The sequence below is a fragment of the Amphiura filiformis genome, chromosome 9, assembly GCF_039555335.1.
Source record: "Amphiura filiformis chromosome 9, Afil_fr2py, whole genome shotgun sequence".
Taxonomy (NCBI): Eukaryota; Metazoa; Echinodermata; class Ophiuroidea; order Amphilepidida; family Amphiuridae; genus Amphiura; species Amphiura filiformis.
This window is the reverse complement of record NC_092636.1, coordinates 79,284-102,142: the sequence shown is the minus strand read 5'-3', so window position 1 is coordinate 102,142 and position 22,859 is coordinate 79,284. Positions and strand designations below refer to the sequence as shown.

The following is a 22,859-nucleotide window of genomic DNA, read 5'->3' as shown; positions in this document are numbered from 1 at the left end:
CTTCAAAATAAGACCAAAACCATTTGTTCATGATGAATTTTAGCAAAAATATAGGAATAAGTAGACAAAATGATTTAGCAAAATGTGACAGCACCACCTTTTTTAGGGTCCCAGTATAAAAAACATGACCATATGGGTAATAATATTGTCCGGGGCTACCGCTTAAAATTTTTGACAATTAATTTCCTTTGGTAGGCACTTCATTACACATGTCATGTATTATGCTGTATTCGTAAGTAACATTTCAGTATTTGTAGGTAAGAATTAGACTTTTGGTGGATATCGCAATCAAATCTTCATTTTATAAAGCACTTTGAATGTATTATTTTCTTTATGTGCGTTTATTGATACTTGAGACCCTATCATGTATATTTAATGTCAGTTCACAGTGGTTGAAAGAGGATTGAAGTAAGAAACTAGAAGGCTATATATTTGTACACAAATACGGCTATACCCGCATGTTATCGGTGTACCCAAACTTACAGTCCTTATTTGCTGAGGACTTAAAATAAAGAAATTGTAAAAAGTCGCCCAATTGGGCAGAAAATGTGTAAAAAGTAAAAGTCCAAGTCACAAACTTTTATTGAATGTAGGTTGCACTGTCGTAGCACTTAAAATAAAGAAATTGTAAAAAGTCTCTTACTCTCCATAGGTTGCTGTTGTCAGTCTCTCTTACTCACAGTGAGGCTATGCAATATGATCAGGGGGAAACTATTCCAGAGGGAGTATGTAAATTAAATGGAACAGCCATTTCAGAGAGAGTATATAAATTAAATGGAACAGCCTTTTTTGGGGCCATTTCAGAGGGAGTATGTAAATTAAATGGAACAGCCAATAGGTATGTAATTTAACTTGAACAGCCTTAACGCTTCACGCTGGTATTTCCAATTATGATATAATACGATCTGTCTGTTTAGTCCTACGTGTGTGGGGTGGACAGGTGTGTGGGTGTTAGTAACAATATAATTCTCAGGTGCTATCTGTGTAAAAATTCTGAGCCCGGAAGCTGCTTTCTTTGATGAGAAACGGCCCACCCTTTGTTTTAACATTTGGGGCCCATAATATTTGACTTATGAGACCCATGTACATAATTATGTTGAAGTATAATTCTCTAGTGCTATCAGTGGACTCAAGCTGGCCACTGTAGCTACTTTATTTACTGAGTAACGGCCGGCCCTATGTTTTAGCGTTTGGGGCCCTGGGGCCAATATTATGTGATATATGGGGCTCATATGTACATATAACAATGTAATTCTCAGGTGAAATCTGTGTACAAACTCTGAGCCATAAAGCTGCTTTATATGATGAGAAACGGCCGGCCCTTTGTTTTAACATTTGGGGCCCTGGGGCTCAATATATATGACTTATGGGGCTCATGTACAATGTACATTGTACATATGTTAAAGTATGATTCTCAAGTCTCTCAGTAGACTCAAGCTGGGCATTGTAGCTGCTTTATTTACTGAGTAACGGCCGGCCCTATGTTTTAGCGTTTGGGGCCCTGGGGCCCATATTATGTGACATATGGGGGTTATATATACATATGACAATATAATACTAAAAGACCTATCTGTGTACCAAATCTGAACCCTGTAGCTACTTTATTTGCTGAGAAACGGCCGGCCCTTTGTTTTAACATTTGGGGCCCTGGGGCCCCCAGCCTTGTACATCTGGGGCCAAAATGGGCAAAAGGCACATCTACAACTTAGGGCCCATACATATGCCACATATGAGCCCTAGTGATCTTGTACTTTTAGAGCTAGGCTTGTCAATCTATTGCACCATATTTTAACATTTGGGCCCCTGGGGCCCATAATATATAACATATGGAGCTCTTGTATATTTGTAAATATAGAGTACCCCTAGGGCTATCAGTGTACCAACTCAGGGCCCTGAGGCTGCTTGATTTGATGAGAAACGGCGTGCTATGTATTTTTACATTTAGGCCCCTGGGGCCCGTGACCTTTGACCTCAGGGCACTTCTACGGGGTAGGGCCCATAAGTGTACCACATATGGGCCCAAGGGCCTTTGTAGTTTAAGCGCTAGCCTTGACAGAATGATGTGTTTGATGGAGAAGGAGAAGGAGGAGAAGAAACCACAGAATAAGAATATACCCGTCCATGCTTCGCATGCGGGTATAACAAAGGCACTAAAGTGACTTTAATTTGCTTAATTGCACACAAATCGCTGAAAACCGTTATTGCAGACTTGTGAAGTCCATCTTGGAGTCAGTTACGTCTTGTGGCCTTTCGTTTGAGGGCAACTATAATTAGCTTTATACTAGAGTACACCACTGTGTTGTCTAGATCATGAGACAATGAGAAAAGTCGTTTTTGTCCATGGTATTCGTGAGGTAAACTTAGTGAAAACGCCAAAAGTTACCTTGAATAAACCAATTTGAACACAATTACTCAGAAACCAGAAGGTCGGTAAACGTTTAAAATGAAACACACATGACAGTTGACAAATCCAAGTATTTATCCCTTCTAATCTTCTTCAAATCTGATTTTTCTTTCAAATGAGCAGACCGTCGTCTATTTCATACACTCTTAGAACCACATAGTCAATCAGAAAATCCGTTAGAAAAATACGCTTAGTGCATTAATATTGTATAATTCACGAGTCGGCGCAAGACTCCAGCATTACACGCTAAAGTGCTTTCGCTGTTCAAGATCGCGTAAGATTGATTAATTTTTCTTGCGGCTTGATGCATTTATATTTGCTCGTATTTGTCAACATTTTTAGTGACGATTTTGTTATAAAAATAGCAAAAATCACGGCATTTTTTTCTTGTGTATGAAATAGGTTAATAAATGCGTATCACTTATTGCTTGAGAAATTGTACAAAATAATGCACTTGTACTGAGATGTTGATGCGTCTAATGCACTCCCCCCTTCGGGGCTCGTGCATTAGACGCATCAACATCTGGGGGAGGAGTCGGCGACCTTCACGTGGTCTCCCCTGTTAACTCGCTAAAAACGAGAACGAACGTCGACAATGAGTCAAGGAAGAAAGCGACATATCGCTAGTCAACGCAGTGTTACCCAGGAGCAGCGCCGTGACCCTGAGCCCTGCTTCGCGTCCTTCTCAGGACGGACAGCTACTGCTGTCGAAGGTTACGTGTAACGACGTTGCAACTGAACGTAGAAGGCCTCACCTCTGCCAAGATGAACATCATTGAGCAGCTGGCAGTCAACAACAAAGCCATTGTGATCCTTCTCCAAGAAACACACCGTGAAACCAATGAAAAGCTAACTCTACCTAACTTCTCACTGGCAGGCTACATCCCAAGCAAACACCATGGACTAGCAACCTTCATCAGCCAAGACACAGATGACTGGTCTCTTGAGGCCCAGTCCTCACCGACTCTGATACTGAATGGATCGCAGTGAAAGTGCTTGGCATCAACATCATCAATGTGTACAAACCACCTCCAGTACGCCTGACCAACACATCTCTACCTTATTATCCAGCACCATGTGTACACGAGGAGACTTTAACTGCCAGCACACTGACTGGGGCTACTCTCGCTGCAATAGTGATGGGACTTGCCTCGCGGAATGGGCTTCTACCAACAACCTGACCCTCTTGTTCAATCCTAAGGAACCTGACAGCTTCTTGCTGAACCCAGCCAAGGAAACCAACTCCCTGTGCGTAAAATCCTGGACAAGTTCCCAAGATCTCAGCACCGACCATCTCTGATAACCCAACCTGCTCTGGTGTCTCCAACAGCTAGCAAACCAGTAAAGCGGTGGAACTTCCGGAAAGCAAAGTGGGACAAGTTCTCTGCCGAGGTCGACCAGCGTGTTACCAAACTACCACCACCAGAGAGTGATGATATTAACACCACATACTCAGCCTACTGTAACTTGCTCATAGATGCAGCCAAGTTGTCGATCCCAAGGGGATACCAGAAGAGCTACATCCCATGCTGGGACGATGAGTGCCAAGCTCTGTATGAAGACTTTACCTCGGCTCCATCGAAGGAAGAATCTGACTCCTGCGCTTCCACTCTCCTCACAAGACTGGATGAGAAACGCAAAGAACGCTGGATCGAGACTGTGGAATCAATCGACTTCACCTACTCAAGCAGAAGGGCCTGGCAAACCGTCAACCGCCTGACAGGCAGATCAACACCAAATGCCGGAAAGTGTCCAGTAACTGCGAACGCCATCGCCAGCGCACTTGTGAACAACGGCCGCTTCACCAACCCTGACCGTGATCACTCCAGGCGGGTCAAGAAGGAAGTGTCCAATCTTTGGAAGATGCCATCCACCTCCGATCTCTGCAGCGATTACACCATGCAGGAAGTAGAAGATGCTTTGAAACTACTCAAAGCAGGTAAGGCACCTGGACCAGACAGTATCCACCCAGAATTCCTCCATCATGCTGGCTCTGCTGCAACCAACTGGCTATGCAAGTTCCTGTCATCCTGTATGAAACGATGCAAGATACCAAAGATTTGGCGCAAGGCAACTGTCATCGCACTGCCCAAACCTAATAAGCCAAAGGATGACCCTAAGAGCTACCGTCCAATCTCTTCTCTGCATCCCCTACAAGCTACTGGAGCGCCTGATCCATAGCCAGTATCAACCCGATTGTAGACCCACAGCTTCCTCACGAGCAAGCCGGTTTTCGCTGGGGCAGATCAACAGTGGACCAGGTCACCCTCCTCACCCAAGACATCGAAGACAGCTTTGAAGGGAACCAGAAGACTGGTGCTGTATTTGTAGATCTGACAGCAGCATACGACACCGTTTGGCATAGAGGCCTGATATGCAAACTCCTCAAGCTCATACCAGACAGACGGATGGTGTCCTTCATCGTGCAGCTAATCTCGAACCGCAACTTCATTCTTAAGATCAGCGACGGCCAAGCTAGTAGACCACGCAGTCTGAGGAACGGTGTGCCACAGGGCTCCGCCCTAGCACCCTCTTATTCAACATCTACATCCATGACCTGCCCAATACCATTGCTAAGAAGTATGGATACGCAGATGACCTGGCAATCCTGAAGTCGAGCAACTCTTGGGACACAATTGAGAGAGCGCTCAGCCTAGATATGGACACCCTAGATACTTACCTCTACCAATGGCGGCTCAAGCTGAGTGTTGCTAAGACTGTCTCCTCTGCCTTCCATCTCAACAACAGGGAAGCCAACCGAGAACTCAATGTAACCATCAAGTCAAAGCGACTGAACTTCGAGGCTTGCCCCACATACCTAGGAGTGAAACTGGACAGAGCCCTCACCTACCGGCAGCACTTGGTTAATCTAAGGGACAAGGTCACAGCAAGATGCGCATTGATTCGGCACCTAGCCGGCACCAGCTGGGGAGCAAGCGCCAAGACCCTCAGAACATCAACCCTGGCCTTGGTATACGCACCAGCAGAATACTGTGCACCAGTATGGAGCAGGAGCCACCACACCCACCAGGTAGACACTGGTCTAAATGAAGCAATGCGACTGTGTCAGGATGTTCGACCAACTCCAACCGAACAGCTTCCGGTTTTAGCAGGAATCCTCCGCCGGACATCAGAAGGAAATCAGCCTCCGTAGCGCTATCCCTCCGAACTGAAGAACCAGGACACCTCCTTCATGACACCCTGTCAAGAGCTAGGAACAGTGAGGGGGAAAGCAGGAGATTGGTATCCAGGAAGCCGCTTGCTCAGCAAGCAATAGTCTTGATGAAGACGACACAGCCTAACCAGACAGCCAAGGACTGGACAGCTAAGGCATGGAAAGACCAATGGCTTCAGTCTTCCTCACCACTCCAGCGCTTTGTCACAGACCCAACAGACACCATCCCAGGCTTCAATCTACCCAGGTCTGCTTGGACAAAATTAAACCGCCTGAGAAGTGGAGTTGGACGCTTCAATGCCAACCTGTTCCAATGGGGCTTAAAGGAAAGCCCAGCTATGAAAGTGCGGTAGTGAGGAACAAACAGCCGACTACATCATCTCATCCTGTCACCTCCATAGACCACCGAATGGTATCTCCGGCCTGATTGAAGTCGATGAAGCCACCAGGGACTGGTTGATGCGTACTGGGCTTGAAATTTAATGAAATTTATGTTTTGGCTTTTATATCTTGTTTCTTCCTGACATACGCAAGAAGAAGAAGAATCAACATCTCAGTACGCGTGCATTATTGTGTACAATTTCACTCTCAACAAGTGATACTCATGTATTAACCTATAATTCAGTACATATTTTTCAACAATTAAGCCATATTCAGTTTTGCATGGTGGGCATGTATATGAATTCGCTACTTTCATTTACATATGATTTGATAGCAAACATACAGGCCTTCGTTATGTACTAATATGGGCATTGGTATGAATGGCGGTGTTTCACAATACTGTCATGATGTCAAATTGTATTCGTAGGTAACATTCGGTTACCGAAATTTACCTACGAATACTTGCTTTTATTGTTGACATCTCAGAAATATTTAAATGCAGGCTATTGAAACTTGGTAGAAATAAAGAGTGTATTACCCTGCACCTATTGCTTAACTATTGTTTACTATTCTCTCAGTTTGTGGAAATGACACAGCTTTTAACATGTATTCGGAGGTAATGCATAATTTTTACCAAACCTACCTTTGTGCCATTTAGAATTTCTGGCAGCTAAAACACACTAATAAAGATGTCCGAATGCAATGCATTTCAGTATTGGACATATCAGAGCTTGTATCAATTAAGCATTTATTAGTGATTTTCATTTTTAAAGATATATCTAGTGCTATGAAAAATTGTATTCAGTAGGTGCATGTAATGTAAAAAATACCACTCAAAAAATTATCACAAAAATTCATAATTATGTACAAATATGTGAAAAATTGAACAGGCAATCTTTGAATACACACCTTTCAGAAAATCAATTTAGATTCAATCCAATGACTTCTTTTATATGATTTAGATGTTTTTAAAAATACTTAAAGAAATATTTTGAAAAAATTGGTAAAAATAGCATGTTTTGGGGTCTCTGTGTCTAAGTTTTTCACAGAAGGGGTCTTATTATATATGGCACGGCGTATGATCAAGGCGAATAAACACTATACAAAAACGAATGCCAATCATTAATACTTTTAAGTTATGGCCCTGGACATGCCGTGTACACTTTTCGTTGGATTCGACCATATACAAACAAGTATACTTGTAAGATCAATTTATTATATTGTCATATTCACACTTGTCTCATATTAATTGAGCTTTCATCAAAAACGCTATATATGCTTGTAGACGAGGTTTTACGGTATGTCATTTTGAAACTTTTTGAGGTTAAGGCCAACAATATGTGGCCAATAATGGTGGCCTTTAATTGACCCCCACTTCAAAAAATACCAAGGCTCATTTTTGAAACAAAATTATCAAAATAGCAATATTTTTTAATTACTTTCTTTATATTTGTCCACTATTTAGTATTTACCACTATCTCAAACTGAGAATATATATCGATTCTTACACCTGAGGCTGATAATGGCAAATAAACACATACCCGACAGTAGCCAACTTCGTTGTTAATGAGGGGCAATTCCTTAATCTGTGCCATAACATCCTTATGTGTGAACTTGCTAACAAATGGCCAGAAACTCTGTACATACAAAGATAAAAAGGCAGATTAAATATTTATACATGCATATTAAAGAATTGGAATATTCTAATCATATAAGAAGAATTAAGATATTGGGACAGAATGCAATTGTCAGCCTTCAACATTTTCTAAATAAATGGAGAAAGCCATACTTTCATACATTCATACATATGAAATCAGATGTGTGTATTCCTCTGGTTCAGTACTATGCAATATATCTCACCCCACGTGTCTAATGCATTAACGCCCTCTAGCATTGTTTGCAGGCGTATCCCCAGTTTATCCGAGCTTTACATAAATTTATCCCGGTTTCACACCTTTTACAAATGCACACATACTCTCCCGACGAAATGTCTTTCCGCAGTAACAATTGTTGAATATTTAGTAAATAATACTAACTTGAAACCTATTTATTTACTTCAATATCATCTATAATACTTTAATCAGTTTTAATCAACTTTTCAACATCAAAACAATAAACAAACTTTCTTATGATCTCGTGAAAAACCTGTACAAAATCTCCATAGGAAAAGTGGCGGCGCTGTGCTTAATTAGCTAATTATGACCTGGGCACCTTGGGAGAACAATGTCAGTGCATTGAAAGGTTAACCCGGGTTAAATAAGAATGAAATAAATAAATAAATAAATGACGTCAGTCTTTGACGACCACCAAAACAACAGATGACACCCGGGGTATTTGAACTCTTTTTTAAAACATGTGATACAAAACAAATTATCAAGGTTATGAATTGTGATAGGAATAAAGGGATCTCCCAATTACAACGGATTAGTAATTGTTATGCGATTATGTTATTTGCCACAAACCAAAAGAGATTTATAATTTCCATTCAGTTAATATCATGCAGCCTCACTACAGGGATTTCCTATCTAGCAGCGCATTATAGTTTAATTTCGACTTCCAAAATTGTTCAGTTTTAACATCAGATCAGGCTCAAAATGCCAAAATTACCAATCACCAGAAGGGAATGATAGAAGCCTATCACAGTGAAGGAAAATCTAACCGTGAAATTGTAAGATTATTGACAAGGGATCTGTTCGATATAATTTGAGAAAAAAGGAGATTCATGGCTCAATGGACAAGCGCCAGAAATCTGGACGGCCGAAAAAAACCAACACCAAGATAATAATAACAACCGAACCCAAATAGTGTTTGTATCAAACATTGTTGATGATGACCAGCAGTGTAGTGGGGATAACTGCAAGTCGATCATGATAACTTTTTGATAGCAAGAGAGTATTGATGTCATAATTAGCCTCATTAAACAGCGCCACTTTTTTTCAATGGAATTTTACTGTGTAATTTACCACAAAATCAGGATATTATGACTATTATTGATTAGAGGGTTTATATTTTAGTGACAGTTAGGTTTGATACGTTTTCCATTTGTACAAATGTAGTATCATTACAATTTAACATTTTCTGCGGTTATAGGGGGTGCGGAAAGACATTTCGTCGGGAGAGTACACACCCTCCTCCACCCACATACGCAACCCTCCACACCCCTTGGTGGCACTACAGGGCTCACCCCAAATATTTTCCTTACCCCAGTTTCCCCAATAAAAACAAATAATTTCTACTTTTTGCTGCAATTTTGAGCAAAATTTGTTGATTTTGTCACCCTCTGAAATTCACCTTGTCCCCCAATAAAAACTTCCTGGCACCGCCACTGCACACCCACACACACCCCATCATAAGTAGGTCTTACCTTCAGATGACCTATAAAGTGTTGAATTATTATGACAAGTATGCAGCCATTTTGATTTATTATCACTATGGTAACAGACTTACAGCAGACGGTACGGTAAGGGTGGACGATTCCTCAGCTCCAGAGGGAGCCAGGTAGGAAGACCACGATGACAACTGTGATACATGCAGACAGACAGACAACACAATGAAATAATGGGCTATTCCATGAAAAATCCACACTCCCCCTCTGTAAGATTTTTAAAATATCTGCCACAGGGGGAGTACAAGTTTCAAATGCAATGAGCACATTAGGCAGGTCCACTTGAATTTCATACACCCTCTGAGAAAGATTCAACCTGAATCTTCCACAGAGGGACAGTGAGTTTCAAAGAGAGTTGGCTAATGTGCTAATTCCATTTGAAATTTATACTCCCACTGTAGAAGATATTTCCAAAATCTTACACGAGAGGAATGGAATTCAATGAATGCGCTTACATGGAGAAATAAATTGACAATACATTTGATAATTCTCCAAATTCTTTGCAAAGACACCTTGTTACTACTCACCCGCCGGCAGAGTTCGACTGCTCAGTGTCAGAATTGGGCAAGTACAATTGCTGCCCTGTGAACATTTGGCAATTTACACCAAAGAGGTTAGATATAGAAATGAGAGGAAATAGATTACGTAACACATATTGTTCTTTTGTGCCAATTAGAGTTTCCGCCAAGCTATTCATCGAGAGGTACCTTTTGTTCAGGACAAAGAGCTTCCGCCATTAAATCGGTTACTGACCTGACAGCGCATTAACGCTATAATAGGCAGGAACAAGGAAAGAAAATCTACTAAAATGCAAGCAATCAATGTTTAAAGCAATATTATAACATTATCATACAAAATAGATTAGCATTTCTTTGACATAAAATGTTAGTTTTTACTGTCAGATATATCCCCTTTTATTTTTGAGCCGAACAACTACTTCAAAGCAAAGAAAATTGGAATTTACTACCAGCGCACATGTCACCAATACGTACCACTCCTTCGGTCATGTTATGTGGTACGACCCTTTGTTGTGTAGATCACCGTCCGCACTGTGTGTTATGAACATCGTGTATGCGTTCAACTAATAATTCCATCGTAATAATAAGGCGCGGTTCCGGCGCTTTATTCAAAATATCGGATTTTGACAAAACTACAGCACCTAGAGTCTTGATTTTTGCAGGGTATATTGGTTTAATAAAGTACAATATAATTGTGTAAAAAAATGAATTTTAAAAAATCAGTGAGGGCGTCCTCAACAGCAAATGTTATAATATGGCTTTAAATCAACCTTAAATACAAGAACACTAAGAAGTATGTACCTTCAAGAGGAACTAAGTGGCTTAGCTAAGCGTCACAACCAAGACATCATTGGATTACAGGAGCATAAAATAGTCCACCCTGATGAACCAATCAGACATCATGACCTCTTTGATGGATATCAACTAGTATCATCATCAGCATGGAGGAATAGAGCAGGCATAGCGGTTGGACCAAAAAACACCTTTTTTCTCGGATCGACTTGGAACTCTCGGAGAATTTTACTAGGGTACATACTACTATTGTGCTAAAATATCAGTAAGATCGAGACATGTTTAGCCCAGGCAGTAGATTTTCACAAAATCCTACTTATTCACCATTTCTTACTGTATAACTCTATATAGAGAAATCAGTAGAAACAACCTGGGAAACGTAGGCATTGAGATGACATCATAGCCAATATTAAAATATTTTGGTAGTTTGTTTAGACCCTCCAGAACATCACCAAATAGCAAGCAGTCTCCAATTCGTTACCATTATTTTTTGCTAGAGACCTGTATTTAGTTAAATATTGATGATATTTGAGTTGCCAAATTAAGGGGTAGGGGTAGCATTATGGAGCATTTCCCCAGTTCTACTGAGTCAAATTTCACAATCTTGGTCTTGTTGGGTAGATATGAACAGGAAAAGTACAAACAATACATGAGATATGAATTTAGAGCAGCTCTGACATGTCCAGGGGTTAAAGGGTCATGTGACGCCTGATTTGTAGTAATTTTCAAGGCTGTGTGACCTTTTGACCTCTGGTCAAAACATGGATAACCGAAAATCATATAGCATTTATTTTTGGCAATCCTGCAGTTCATATCTATGCAACAATACCACATTTGGGAAATTTGACCTAGTAGAACTGGGGAAATTCTCCATAGTGCTACCCCTACCCCTTAATATAGCAACTCAAATAATTTTATATTTGACTTACATGCGTGTCTTTAGCAAAAATAATGGTAACCAATTGGAGATGGCTTCCTATTTGGTGATGTTCTAGAGGGTCCAAACAAACTACCGAAAGTGTTTAATATTGGTTAGGATGGTATCTGAATGCCTACTTTTCCCATATTGTTTCTACTGATTTCTCTATATAGAGTTATACAGTAAGAAATAGCAAAAAGTAGGGATTTTGTGAAAATCTACTGCCTGGGCGAAACATGTCGATATTACTGATATTTCAGCACAATACTAGTATGTACCCCAGTAAAATTCTCCGAGAGTTCCAAGTCGATCCGAGAAAAAAAGTGTTTTTTGGCCCACCCTATTGGAGGTGTTGGGATTCTAATGAGTGCCAAGGCAAGGAAGACTCTTCTCTCCTGCATATGCATAACACCAAGGATAATATGTGCTACCTTTGGAGGATGTCCCAAGACCACCATCATTGTCACATATTGCCCAACTAATGTGTCTGATGAGAAAGAGTCAGAAGAGCACTATATGCTACTGGACAAGTCCATCAAACAATTAAGTTCCAGCTCACAACTTTCTTATGGTAATGGGCGACTTCAATGCAAGAGTTGGCAAAGAGCACTACAAATTCCCCTACCATGATTCCACCAACAGAAATGGAGAATTGCTGCACACACTGGCAATAGAAAATGAACTGGAAATAACAAATGTGAGCTTCTGTAAGAAAAAATCCAGATTATGGACATGTACTCTACCATCTGGTTTTAAGGCACAACTACACTACATCCTTGTACGCAGGAAGTGGAGGAATAGCATTCTGAATTGTTGCACCTACAACTCCTTCGCAAGTATTGGATCAGATCACTGTGTTGTTACAGCAAAAGTACGTCTCAGCTTGAGATCGAATGGCAAGACACCACCACGAAAGATCAGGTACAACTGGAAGGTTTTGGCACAAGACACACAACTACAAGACCTGTATGCTGTTAAAGTACGGAATAGATTCAGTGCTCTGCAACATGAAAGTGAGGGCGATGAAGATGCTACATCCAGATATCAATGTTTCATACAGGCAAACAGGGAGGTTACGGAAGAACTGATACCAAAGGCTCCCAAACACCATAAGGGGACAATCTGGACTGATTCCAGAACAGAGAGTGCCCGGAATGAAGTGCATGAAGCATATGTGAAGGATACCCACGAATGTACTAGTGTATCAAGATCCAAACTACAAGCAAGGAAGAATCACCTAAAAGAGACATATGACAAAATTAATCAAGAAATCCTGGAACAAAAGATCAGCCAGGTAGAGAAAGCAGATCAGAATTGCCAGCACAAAGCTGCATGGGATCTGATAAATGAGATCAGTGGAAGGAGAACTGCCAAAAAAGGTCAGATCAAAGGGGACACAGAGAGTGAGAGACTGCATTCTTGATTTTCCCATTTCCAGCAGCTACTTGGGAATCCACCAGTCATTACCAATGAGGATGAGCCGATAGAGCAGGTGCATCGGGAATTTGACATGCGAACAGATGCTTTCGATCAGGAAGAGTACGAGGCAGCAAAGAAGGTCATCAATGAAGGAAAAAGTGCAGGTGATGATGAAATCACACCAGAAGTTTATAAGAGATGCAACCTTGATGACATCATACTCTCTTTCTGTAATGAGGCATTACTGCATGGTAGGAAACCCGAGCAGTGGTCAATTCTTAATCTCATCCCAATTCCAACTAGATGGACCGCGGTTCTCGGATGTCACGGTTTTTGACGCACAGCATCGACTGTGATGCCTCCACCAAAGGATGTGATGTGGCCTAAAAGAGGAGACTGAATTTGACCTTAGACAACACCTGGATGACCCCAAAACAACCTTCCAATGACTCCTGGGTGACCCTGGATGACCGGGGTCACTCCCATTGTGGCCTGTACACCATCCGCGATAATTAACTTTTGAAAAGCACCCTAAACAAGGATTTAACCCTTGGCTAAAAGCGATACCCTAAACACGGATTTTCTTCCTTGCATCAAATTTCATACCCTAAATTTCATTTCAGCGTATTAGCAATTGCAATTTTGCTACCCTTTTTTCCAATATTTCATGTTTTGACACCCTAAACACGTTATGCGCGTATCGTGCCTACCCACGAAAAAACTACCCTTTTTAAGCGTTTTCATTATCGCGGATGGTGTACAGGCCACAATGGGAGTGACCCCCCCGGATGACCCCAAAATGACCGCCCAAAAATTTGGCTCTAAATGTTGACTGTGCCCACCAAGTTTCATGCCCATATAGTAGTTTTTACTAATTTGACCTCAGATGACCCCTGGTGACCCCAAAATGACCTTCCAAAAATTTGGCTCTAAATGTTGACTGTACCCACCAAGTTTCATGCCCATAGGATAGTTTTTACTAATTTGACCTCAGATGACCCCTGGTGACCTCAAAATGACCTTCCAAAAATTTGGCTCTAAATGTTGACTGTACCCACCAAGTTTCATGCCCATATGACAGTTTTTACTAATTTGACCTCAGATGACCCCTGGATGACAACAGATGACCCTGAAATGACCTTTCAAAAAATTGGCTCTGAATATTAACTGTACCCATCAAATTTCATGACCATATGACAATTTTTACTAATTTGACCTCAGATGACCCCTGGGTGACCCTGGATGACCCCAAAATGACCTTCAAAAAATTAGGCTCTAAATGTTGACTGTACCCACCAAGTTTCATACCCATACGACAGTTTTTACTAATTTGACCTCAGATGACCCCTGGGTGACCCCAGATGACCCCAAAATGCCCTTCAAAAATTTGGCTCTAAATGTTGACTGTACCTACCACGTTTCATGGCCATATGATTATTTTTGCTAATTTGACCTCAAATGACCCCTGCATGACCTCAGGAGACCTTGACCCACTAACCAATACAAACTTGTTCTGTCTGGGGTCAAGATGCACCCACCCACCAAGTTTGAGGAATGTGCGACCCCTAGTCTCCGAGAAAAGAGGTAAATAAGGAAAATGTGCCCCCTTGACCTCTTAATGACCTTTTACCTCAGTAGATGACCTTGAACCTCACCCAAAAAAAAAAGTAGCTCGAGTTTTTGACCATGACCCACCTATCCTGAAAATCTGAATTTAATCCGCCCATCCATGCCTGAGATATAGCCTCCGGACAGAAGGACGGGAGCACGGACATTGCAAAAACAGTATGCCTCGCGGTGGAGGCATAAAAAGCGGTGATCTCAGAGAGGGAAGGAATTATAGAGGCATCTGTTTATCATCCATAGTGGCAAAGACCTACAACAGACTACTACTCAACAGAATTCGTCCCTTCCTGGATCCTGTACTACGAATGAACCAATATGGCTTCCGCCCTGGAAGGTCGAGTGTCACAAATACTGGCATTGAGAAGAATTATTGAAGAGATAAACAACAACAATCTCCAAGCAGCACTGGTCTTCATTGATTTTAAAAAGGTATTTGACACCATCCATCGAAGGAAAATGCTAGACATTCTAAGAGCATATGGAGTACCAGAGAAACTTGTGGCGGCTATTGGAAACACCTATGAGAACACTGTTGCCCATGTTACCACACCAGATGGAATCACTGACGACTTCATAATTCAGGCTGGAGTACTGCAGGGGGACACACTTGCGCCATTTCTATTTGTAATAGTCCTAGACTATGCTCTCAGGAAAGCACTACATGGGAATGAAGATCGTCTAGGGCTCACACTACAAACAAGGAAAAGTCGGAGGATAGGCCCGCAAACAATTACAGACCTCGACTTAGCTGACGACATAGCACTATTGGCCGACAGTCTCAAAGATGCCGAAGAGCTACTACATCTTGTTGAGACTGCAGCACTAACAGTCGGTCTCAGCATGAACGCCAAGAAAACCAAGGCAATGGTTTGCAATATGGATGCATCCCCAATCCGAACACTTGATGGAAGCGAGCTTGAAGTAGTCGACGATTTCAAATACCTTGGGGCTTGGATTGGCAGCAGTGAAAAGGATTTTAACATCAGGAAAGCCCAGGCATGGAGGGCATGCAACAGCATGAACAAGATATGGAAGAGCAGCCTGCCTAGAAATCTTAAAACCAAGCTTTTCACCACCACAGCCGAATCGGTGCTGATGTATGGCGCAGAAACCTGGACAATTACATCAAAGTTTAGGAAGGCGCTTGATGGCTGTTACACAAGACTACTGAGAAAAGCACTTAATGTTACCTGGCAGTCGCACACCACCAATAAGGAGCTGTACGGCAATCTTTCCCCAATCTCCGAAAGGCTGAAAATAAAAAGGATGAGATTTGCTGGACACTGCCAGAAGTGAAACAGAGGCAGCTTCCAGAGTTTTGCTGTGGCAGCCTACGCATGGTAAAAGAACAAGAGGACAACCACGGAAGGACTACATTAAAAGCAACTACATGTAACAGAGGATACAGGACTAGAGAGACAAGACATTAGGACTGCATGCAGAACAGAGTTGTGTGGAGAGCCATCAGCGGAGTCCGACTAGACAAATCGATATAAGCAAGCAAGTAAGCAAGGCAGGCTACTGTCAATAATGAAAGTCACATGAGAGCTCCTGCACCAACGAGAGGTACCTTTTGTTATAATAGCACCCAAGGGTGTGCTTGAGTTGTCGCATAAACACAAAAGCACACTTTACCATCGATATAGAGTTATTTACCACCCATCTTAATTTAGTCGCCTCATTTAAATAAATTCTATAGAGTTGCTGATCGATTACCCGTAACAATGTGTCATTGCTGCCAGGTATCTGTGCCACTTTCTACAATTAACTACTTCGCAGCTATTATATTGTTATCATGGTTATAGGCCTGTTCAATAAAATCAAATGGATTTCTTAATATCACAAATATCCATTTAAAAGCCAGGGCCAATTGAGGTAGTGAAGGAGGGATCGAGAGGTGAAAAGAGAAGCGGATGGGTGATCGAGATTGTAGGGGAGGGAGGAAGAAAAAAAGAAAGGAAGAGAGAGAGGAAAAGGAGAGCGTTGGAGTCACAGGGCTCTAAATTACATAGGTGTAGATCGGGGGTGGTTGGGGGATAAATCCCCCAATATTTTGCCAGGGGGATGGTCAATATAATCACCCCCACCCCAATATTGACGCCTGTGTATTGGTTTCTGTCGAAATTAACCTCATATTTGGCCATTTTAGCCACATAATGGCATTTTTTTGCACGAATTTATTCCACTTTTGTCCCATATTTCACCAGTTAAGTTTCAATAGGCCTATGCTAAAATTTTCGCAAGCATTTGTACCCTCCATGTCAAAAAAGAAATCTATGTCACTGCTTAAGGCGTGCATAAGAAAGAATAAGTGCAGAGAAAGGAATGAATAAAGAAAATAATAATTATTATTATAGAATCTAAGCATATAACAACACTAGGCAGCCATTTTACGATGCCAAAACCTTAATGCGTTACGTAATTAAAACACCCAGTCAGATATATTTCACACCTGCCAAAAACAAGTCACCCAATTTCGATACCTGGACGTTGAATGTACACTTCATGAATATTGATTGGCAACATTTTCCAATATGTCAGCGCTCAAATCGGACACAATAGAACAATTATACCCTTCAGTGCGTTGATTTACACACAGTATACTGAACTCATCTACACATGGCAGCTACACATGGCAGCTACACATGGCAGCTATTGCACTAACCTACTTCTGGCACTGAGCTGTAGAGACACTCTCAGAAGTTGCAGCTGACATCAGCTGTGATTGGCTATTTGGGTGCCCCCTATGGAATTAAGACATGACCTTCATCTCCCACACAGGGGGTGTAGCTTTCAAATGGCATCACCCATTCAGGTAACCCCATTTGAAATTCACACTCCCTATGTGGGAGATTGAGATTATAACTTCCACAGAAGGTGTACGGATTTCTTTGCAAAGGATTCTGAGGTTTGCTTTTGCATTGACAATGTATTTCATGTCAAAACAAAGGTGAAATGAGCAAGCATTTTGGAAGCATTCAAACAAATTAAAATAATACAATTATAAAAGATGTTATAATAATATTTATCAATATGAAATAAAACACATTAAATGTCTTCAAGGCAACAAGTACATGAAACAATGATTAAAAAAAAGGTAAAACTGACAAAAATGCATCGATATCTGAACGAAAGCTGTTAAAAAATACAAAAACAAAAACTTTATTGGTAAGATGTGCAATGCCGTACATGATCTGTAACATAAACCGTCACAGCTGAATTCAGCTCATCATACTTTCCATTCAGTAAACTATTAGCAGCAATAAGCAATTTAATTATTTTAGATTTTATGCACAATCTGCAGAGTCCAAAACATGCATCAAGCTAGATGGTCAACACCCAAGTTCATGACCTCTATGTTCATTGACTGCTAGACTGATTTTCACAATGAGTATAAGGTCATGAGCACTACCTGCTGATCTAACATTGCCTCTGATTGGTCAATTACTTGATATCTTCATTTTAATCACCAATCAGAATGTAGCTTTGCAAACAATTCACCCCAATTTTGCTGGGTGATGAAATTATTCTTACAATGTTGCTGATTGGTCCAATTGATAATGACATTTTTTTAAACCAATAGGTAGTTCTCATGGGATAAAGGCAAACAATTGTAGTGTTTTGTTTCTGAACTTACAAAGCAAGGATAAATATCCTCAATCACATCGTCTTGTCGTGTATTGTGTTTCCTCTTTACCAGAAAAGCACAAAGCAAAGTTATGAAAATAGTCATGAGTTTTGATTTATTCAAGTTTCACTTTAAAAAATCCATTTTGAAAAATGGATAAATGATAGCATTATTCCCAGGTTAACATATGATAATAATCATACCATGATGAGCTTTGAAAAATAATACCACTTTCACAGAATGCAATGAACTTAAATGATTTGTAACAAATGATATATATTTGGAAACTTTTACCTGTAGCTTTGAAAGTTTCCAATTTTGAAGCTAAATCCTTCAAGTGTGATATTACACCAATGGGCTGTTCCATTTAAAATCCACACTACCCCTGTGGAAGATTTTGCAAATATCTTTCACAGAGGGAGTATGAATTTCAAATGAAATTAACACATTAGCAGCTCCATTTGAAGATTCAGGTTGAATCTTTCTCAGAGGGTGTATGAAATTTAAATGGAACTGCTAATGTGTTTATTTCATTTCGAATTTATAATTTATACCCCTGTGGCAGATATTTCCAAAATCTTCCACAGGGGTAGTGTGGATTTTAAATGGAATAGCCCAATACTATAACTTTGGTGCTACCCCACAAATATAGTATTTTTAATACAGTTAAAACTTGCAATATAATGCATTATTTAAACTTAAAACACAAACAGCTCTTCTAAGCACAATGGGCTGTTCCATTTCAAATCCACACTACCCCTGCGGAAGATTTGGGAAATATCTTTCACAGGGGAGTATGAGTTTCAAATGGAATGAACACATTAGTGCAGCTCCATTTGTATTTCATACACCCTCTTAGGAAGATTCAACCTGAATCTTCCACAGAGGGAGGGTGAGTTACAAATAGAGTTGCTGATGTGTTAAATCCATTTGAAATTCATACGCCCCCTGTGGAGAATATTTCCAAAATCTTCCACAGGGGTAGTGTAGATTTTGAATGGAACAGCCCAATCTGTGTGTCCAGACAAAGGAGGTTTGCAACAATACAGCAATTCAAAACAACATGTTATTTCACTAAATCTAAGGCTATCACTGGGACACACTGCAGCTCATTTAATATATGGGGAGCATTTAAAGCATAATTCTTCAGCTATAGATGCAGAATGATGAATAAAATGACTTACTTTGCTGGCGTAAGAATCTTTAAGTTCATGAAGGAAAATGGCTTCCAAAACATTGCATATCCTGTTTGCTGTGTCACCGCTGCAACAATTACAAGAGATTCAGAAAGGTTTCAAAGTTTTAGTCACTGTATTTTAAATGCCTTATCACCAAGAGTGTTCCTGGGTACCTGTCTGATTGTGTTTCCCTGCACTGCCCTGTGTGTGCTGGCCTGCGTTCTGCCCCTGATACCACCCTCCTATGACTGAGCACAATACAATCAAAACCTTATGACAGCTGAATGCAGGACCTTCTTCATTGTTGCGCCTCGCACCAAGAATAGATTGCCAATTGCTACCACAGAATCACAATCAGTGGGTATTTTCAAGAGGGTTCTGAAGTCATATTTGCCTTAAGATTATGTAGCCTTTAATTTTTTTTCATATTCTTCTTTTTGCTTTGTTTTTTGTTTTTGAGCACTCCATTCTAAAAGTAGCAGCGCTACAGAATATTATAAATGTATGTACATGTATGTAAGGCCAAAAAAAAAGTGTTTGTTTGCCCAGACATGGGGTAGCAAGGAGTGGGTCGGTAGGTTGATTTCCTTTTTTTTTTTTTTTAAATATCTGTACATGTGTTGCAGCTACTGGGGTAAGGGAAAATATACAAAATTCAGCCTTACATTTTGTACTTGTGTCAAACTTTCATTATAGGTTAATGAACATGTATTACTTGTTGGGAGATGCGTTCATTAACCTATTTCATAAAAAAAAAAAAAAAACACATGATTTTTGCTGTGTTTATAAAAAATTATCACTAAAATTGTTGGAAAATAGAACCAAATATAAATGCATCAACTAGCCTGAAAAACGAATCAATCTTACACAACGCGAACATATGCGAAAGCACTGCATGTAGTACGCGGAGTGCACATTATACACAATCGATGCACTCAGCGTACTTTTCTAACCGCTTTTTTGATTGGCTGCTTTGATATAGGATTGTATGAATGTATTTCAACTTTACCATAGGGCACAGTTTAATCTCTTTTGCAACAAAATCTTGATAAAGATTCAGTATTAAAATTCAGTATAAATGCATGCTTGTTGCAGGGCTGATGGGCTGGAGTACAAAATCCCAAAACCATACTTGTCATGCTTGGTTCTCTATATTGATGTTGATTGATGGTAAAATATTGTTGGCGGGAGGGCTAAATGGGATAAATGAAAGCTGTGATTGCCAGGAATATTAACTTTCAAGTGTCATTGTTATTTGCTAAAAAAAAGAAGAAAAAAAGTGATTGATGTTTTTCGATTTTTTGGGTCGGTCGTGTCTCGGCAAACAAACACTTCTTTTTTTTGGCCTAAGGTTAAGACTCACAAAGAAGGAAATGTGTGACAGCTTGTGCACTTGTATAACAGAATTAAGCTATTTATTCAAACACTGTGCATAAAATATGTAAAAGATATATAGTAAGTTAACTCATAATCAGGTTATGCCAGTTACAATCCATACATCCCCTATGGAAGACATTCATGACCTTAATCTTTCCCACAGGGAGTGTAAATTTCAAATGGAGTTACCTGAATGGGGAGCTCCATTTGATATATACATTCCCTGTGTGGGAGATCAAGGTCATGTCTTCCATTGAGGGTGTATAGGTTTTATTATTCAATCAAGCCTACCTTCGAATTGCTGAGTCCGAGGAGATATGGTCTCTTTGTAACTGAATGGAAGTATAACATGGAATGGAAATGTATAGTTACGAGCAAATATATTACTATATTACGTAACAGTTATAATATTTTCATCTTTGTAGAACCTAACTTGGGTATTTGTAAAAGCTCCAAACTAAGGGTTGACAACACACCACTCTTCGCCATACATACATTCTCCCAGCCACATTTCCCTAACATAATATGAAATTAAAAAAAAACTTAGAAGGAAATTTAATTAGGCAGAGGCGGGGCTCGAACCCACGCTGCACTGCGCCGCTATCACATATACCATATGACCAGCGCCTTAGACCGCTCGACCATGAAGGACTTGATAGTGTCATCGTGAAAATTTAAACATATAATATTAATAAATCGCAACTTCATTACTACATCATATTTTGGAATTTTATCTCCTTAAAACATTAATGTGTATTATAATAAAGCTACCATTATTTATATTGTTGAATTCTCAAGCGCATAGAGACAATTAATACAAGGGTCCTATGAATAGGCCTACATACACAATACATAAAATCGATTTTGATATCGGCCACATGCTCTGCTGTGCATGTGGGTTCCCGCAGTGGCGGAAGTTGTGTTACGAAGTGCATCTGAACTCCATTTTGAAGCAAATGCTTTTGACAAGGCATTGGATTGTTCCAGTTTGCATCCTAAATCCACATTAGACCCCTAATTTTATTTACGAAATCGAAAGATTAGATTATCATAACAATAAACGGTAATTTTCTGTCGTGTCTAATGTGAAAATTACATAAAAAAATTAGTTTTTACAGAATTAATTTTCACTTGAAAAAAAAAAAAAAATGGTGTATATAAGATTGAAATAAATTCTCTACCTCCTATACTAGATCAATTGTGACGCAAGTTGTTATCAAAAATTGTTGTGATAGATGTACAGTTAATATTCATATATTCCATTACCTATCTGATGGTACAGTTTTTACACAGAAAATATTTATTTGAAAAACCTGCCACTCGGCTTTTTCCGGAAAGGTCACAGGGTCGCCGTGACCTGTGCAATAATTACAATTAAAATTTTTCTTATTCTAACAGCAAGCGTTACAGCAAGCGTTTCTATAATGCAGTATGGCGAAATGTGGTGTAGGTTAACAACAAGCTCATAAAATCATGTGACTGCAGTTCCACCAGCGGTCAAGTGATCATGGACTAATAATCATGGACTAATAATCGGACATTATGCTTTGATGCGTGACTTCTCTCTAGTCCAAAAGGGTCGCTAGTCCGAAGGATCTATGGTCCGAAGGGTCGCTAGTCCGAAAACCAAATTAAGTTCGCTAATCCGAAGATTCTCTAGTCCGAATATAGAATAAGGATTAGGGTTAGGGTTAGCGAGCCTTATTCTATATTCGGACTAGAGAACCTTATTTATTATTCGAACTAGCAAACCCTCGGACTAGAGAACCCGATATTGGGACTAGGGAACCTTTTCAGAATTCGGACTAGCAAATGGTAAATTAAGTGTTCGGACTAGCGAACCTTTGGACTAGGGAACCTTTGGACTAGGGAACCTTTGGACTAGAGAGTTGTCACCCTTTAAAGGCTGGTGGATGCAAGCTGAAGGCTACACAGCTCCAACTAAAAGTAGCATGAATTGTAAGTTGAAACTTTTCATCATCAAAGTTTAACAGATTACAGCATCAATTTTGAGACATTTTCACCAAAAATGGTCACAAAAATGCTCAATTTTGCTC

At 40.2% G+C, this 22,859-nt stretch overlaps 1 protein-coding gene across 1 annotated transcript in view; it reads right to left on the bottom strand.

The window, feature by feature from the left end:
• LOC140160440 (uncharacterized) overlaps positions 1–22,859 on the bottom strand; it is a 73,573-nt gene that overhangs the window by 33,150 nt on the left and 17,564 nt on the right. Inside the window, 3 exon segments of the mRNA XM_072183676.1 lie at positions 7,502–7,597; positions 19,432–19,510; positions 21,094–21,134. Coding sequence (XP_072039777.1) covers positions 7,502–7,597; positions 19,432–19,510; positions 21,094–21,134 — 216 coding nt within the window.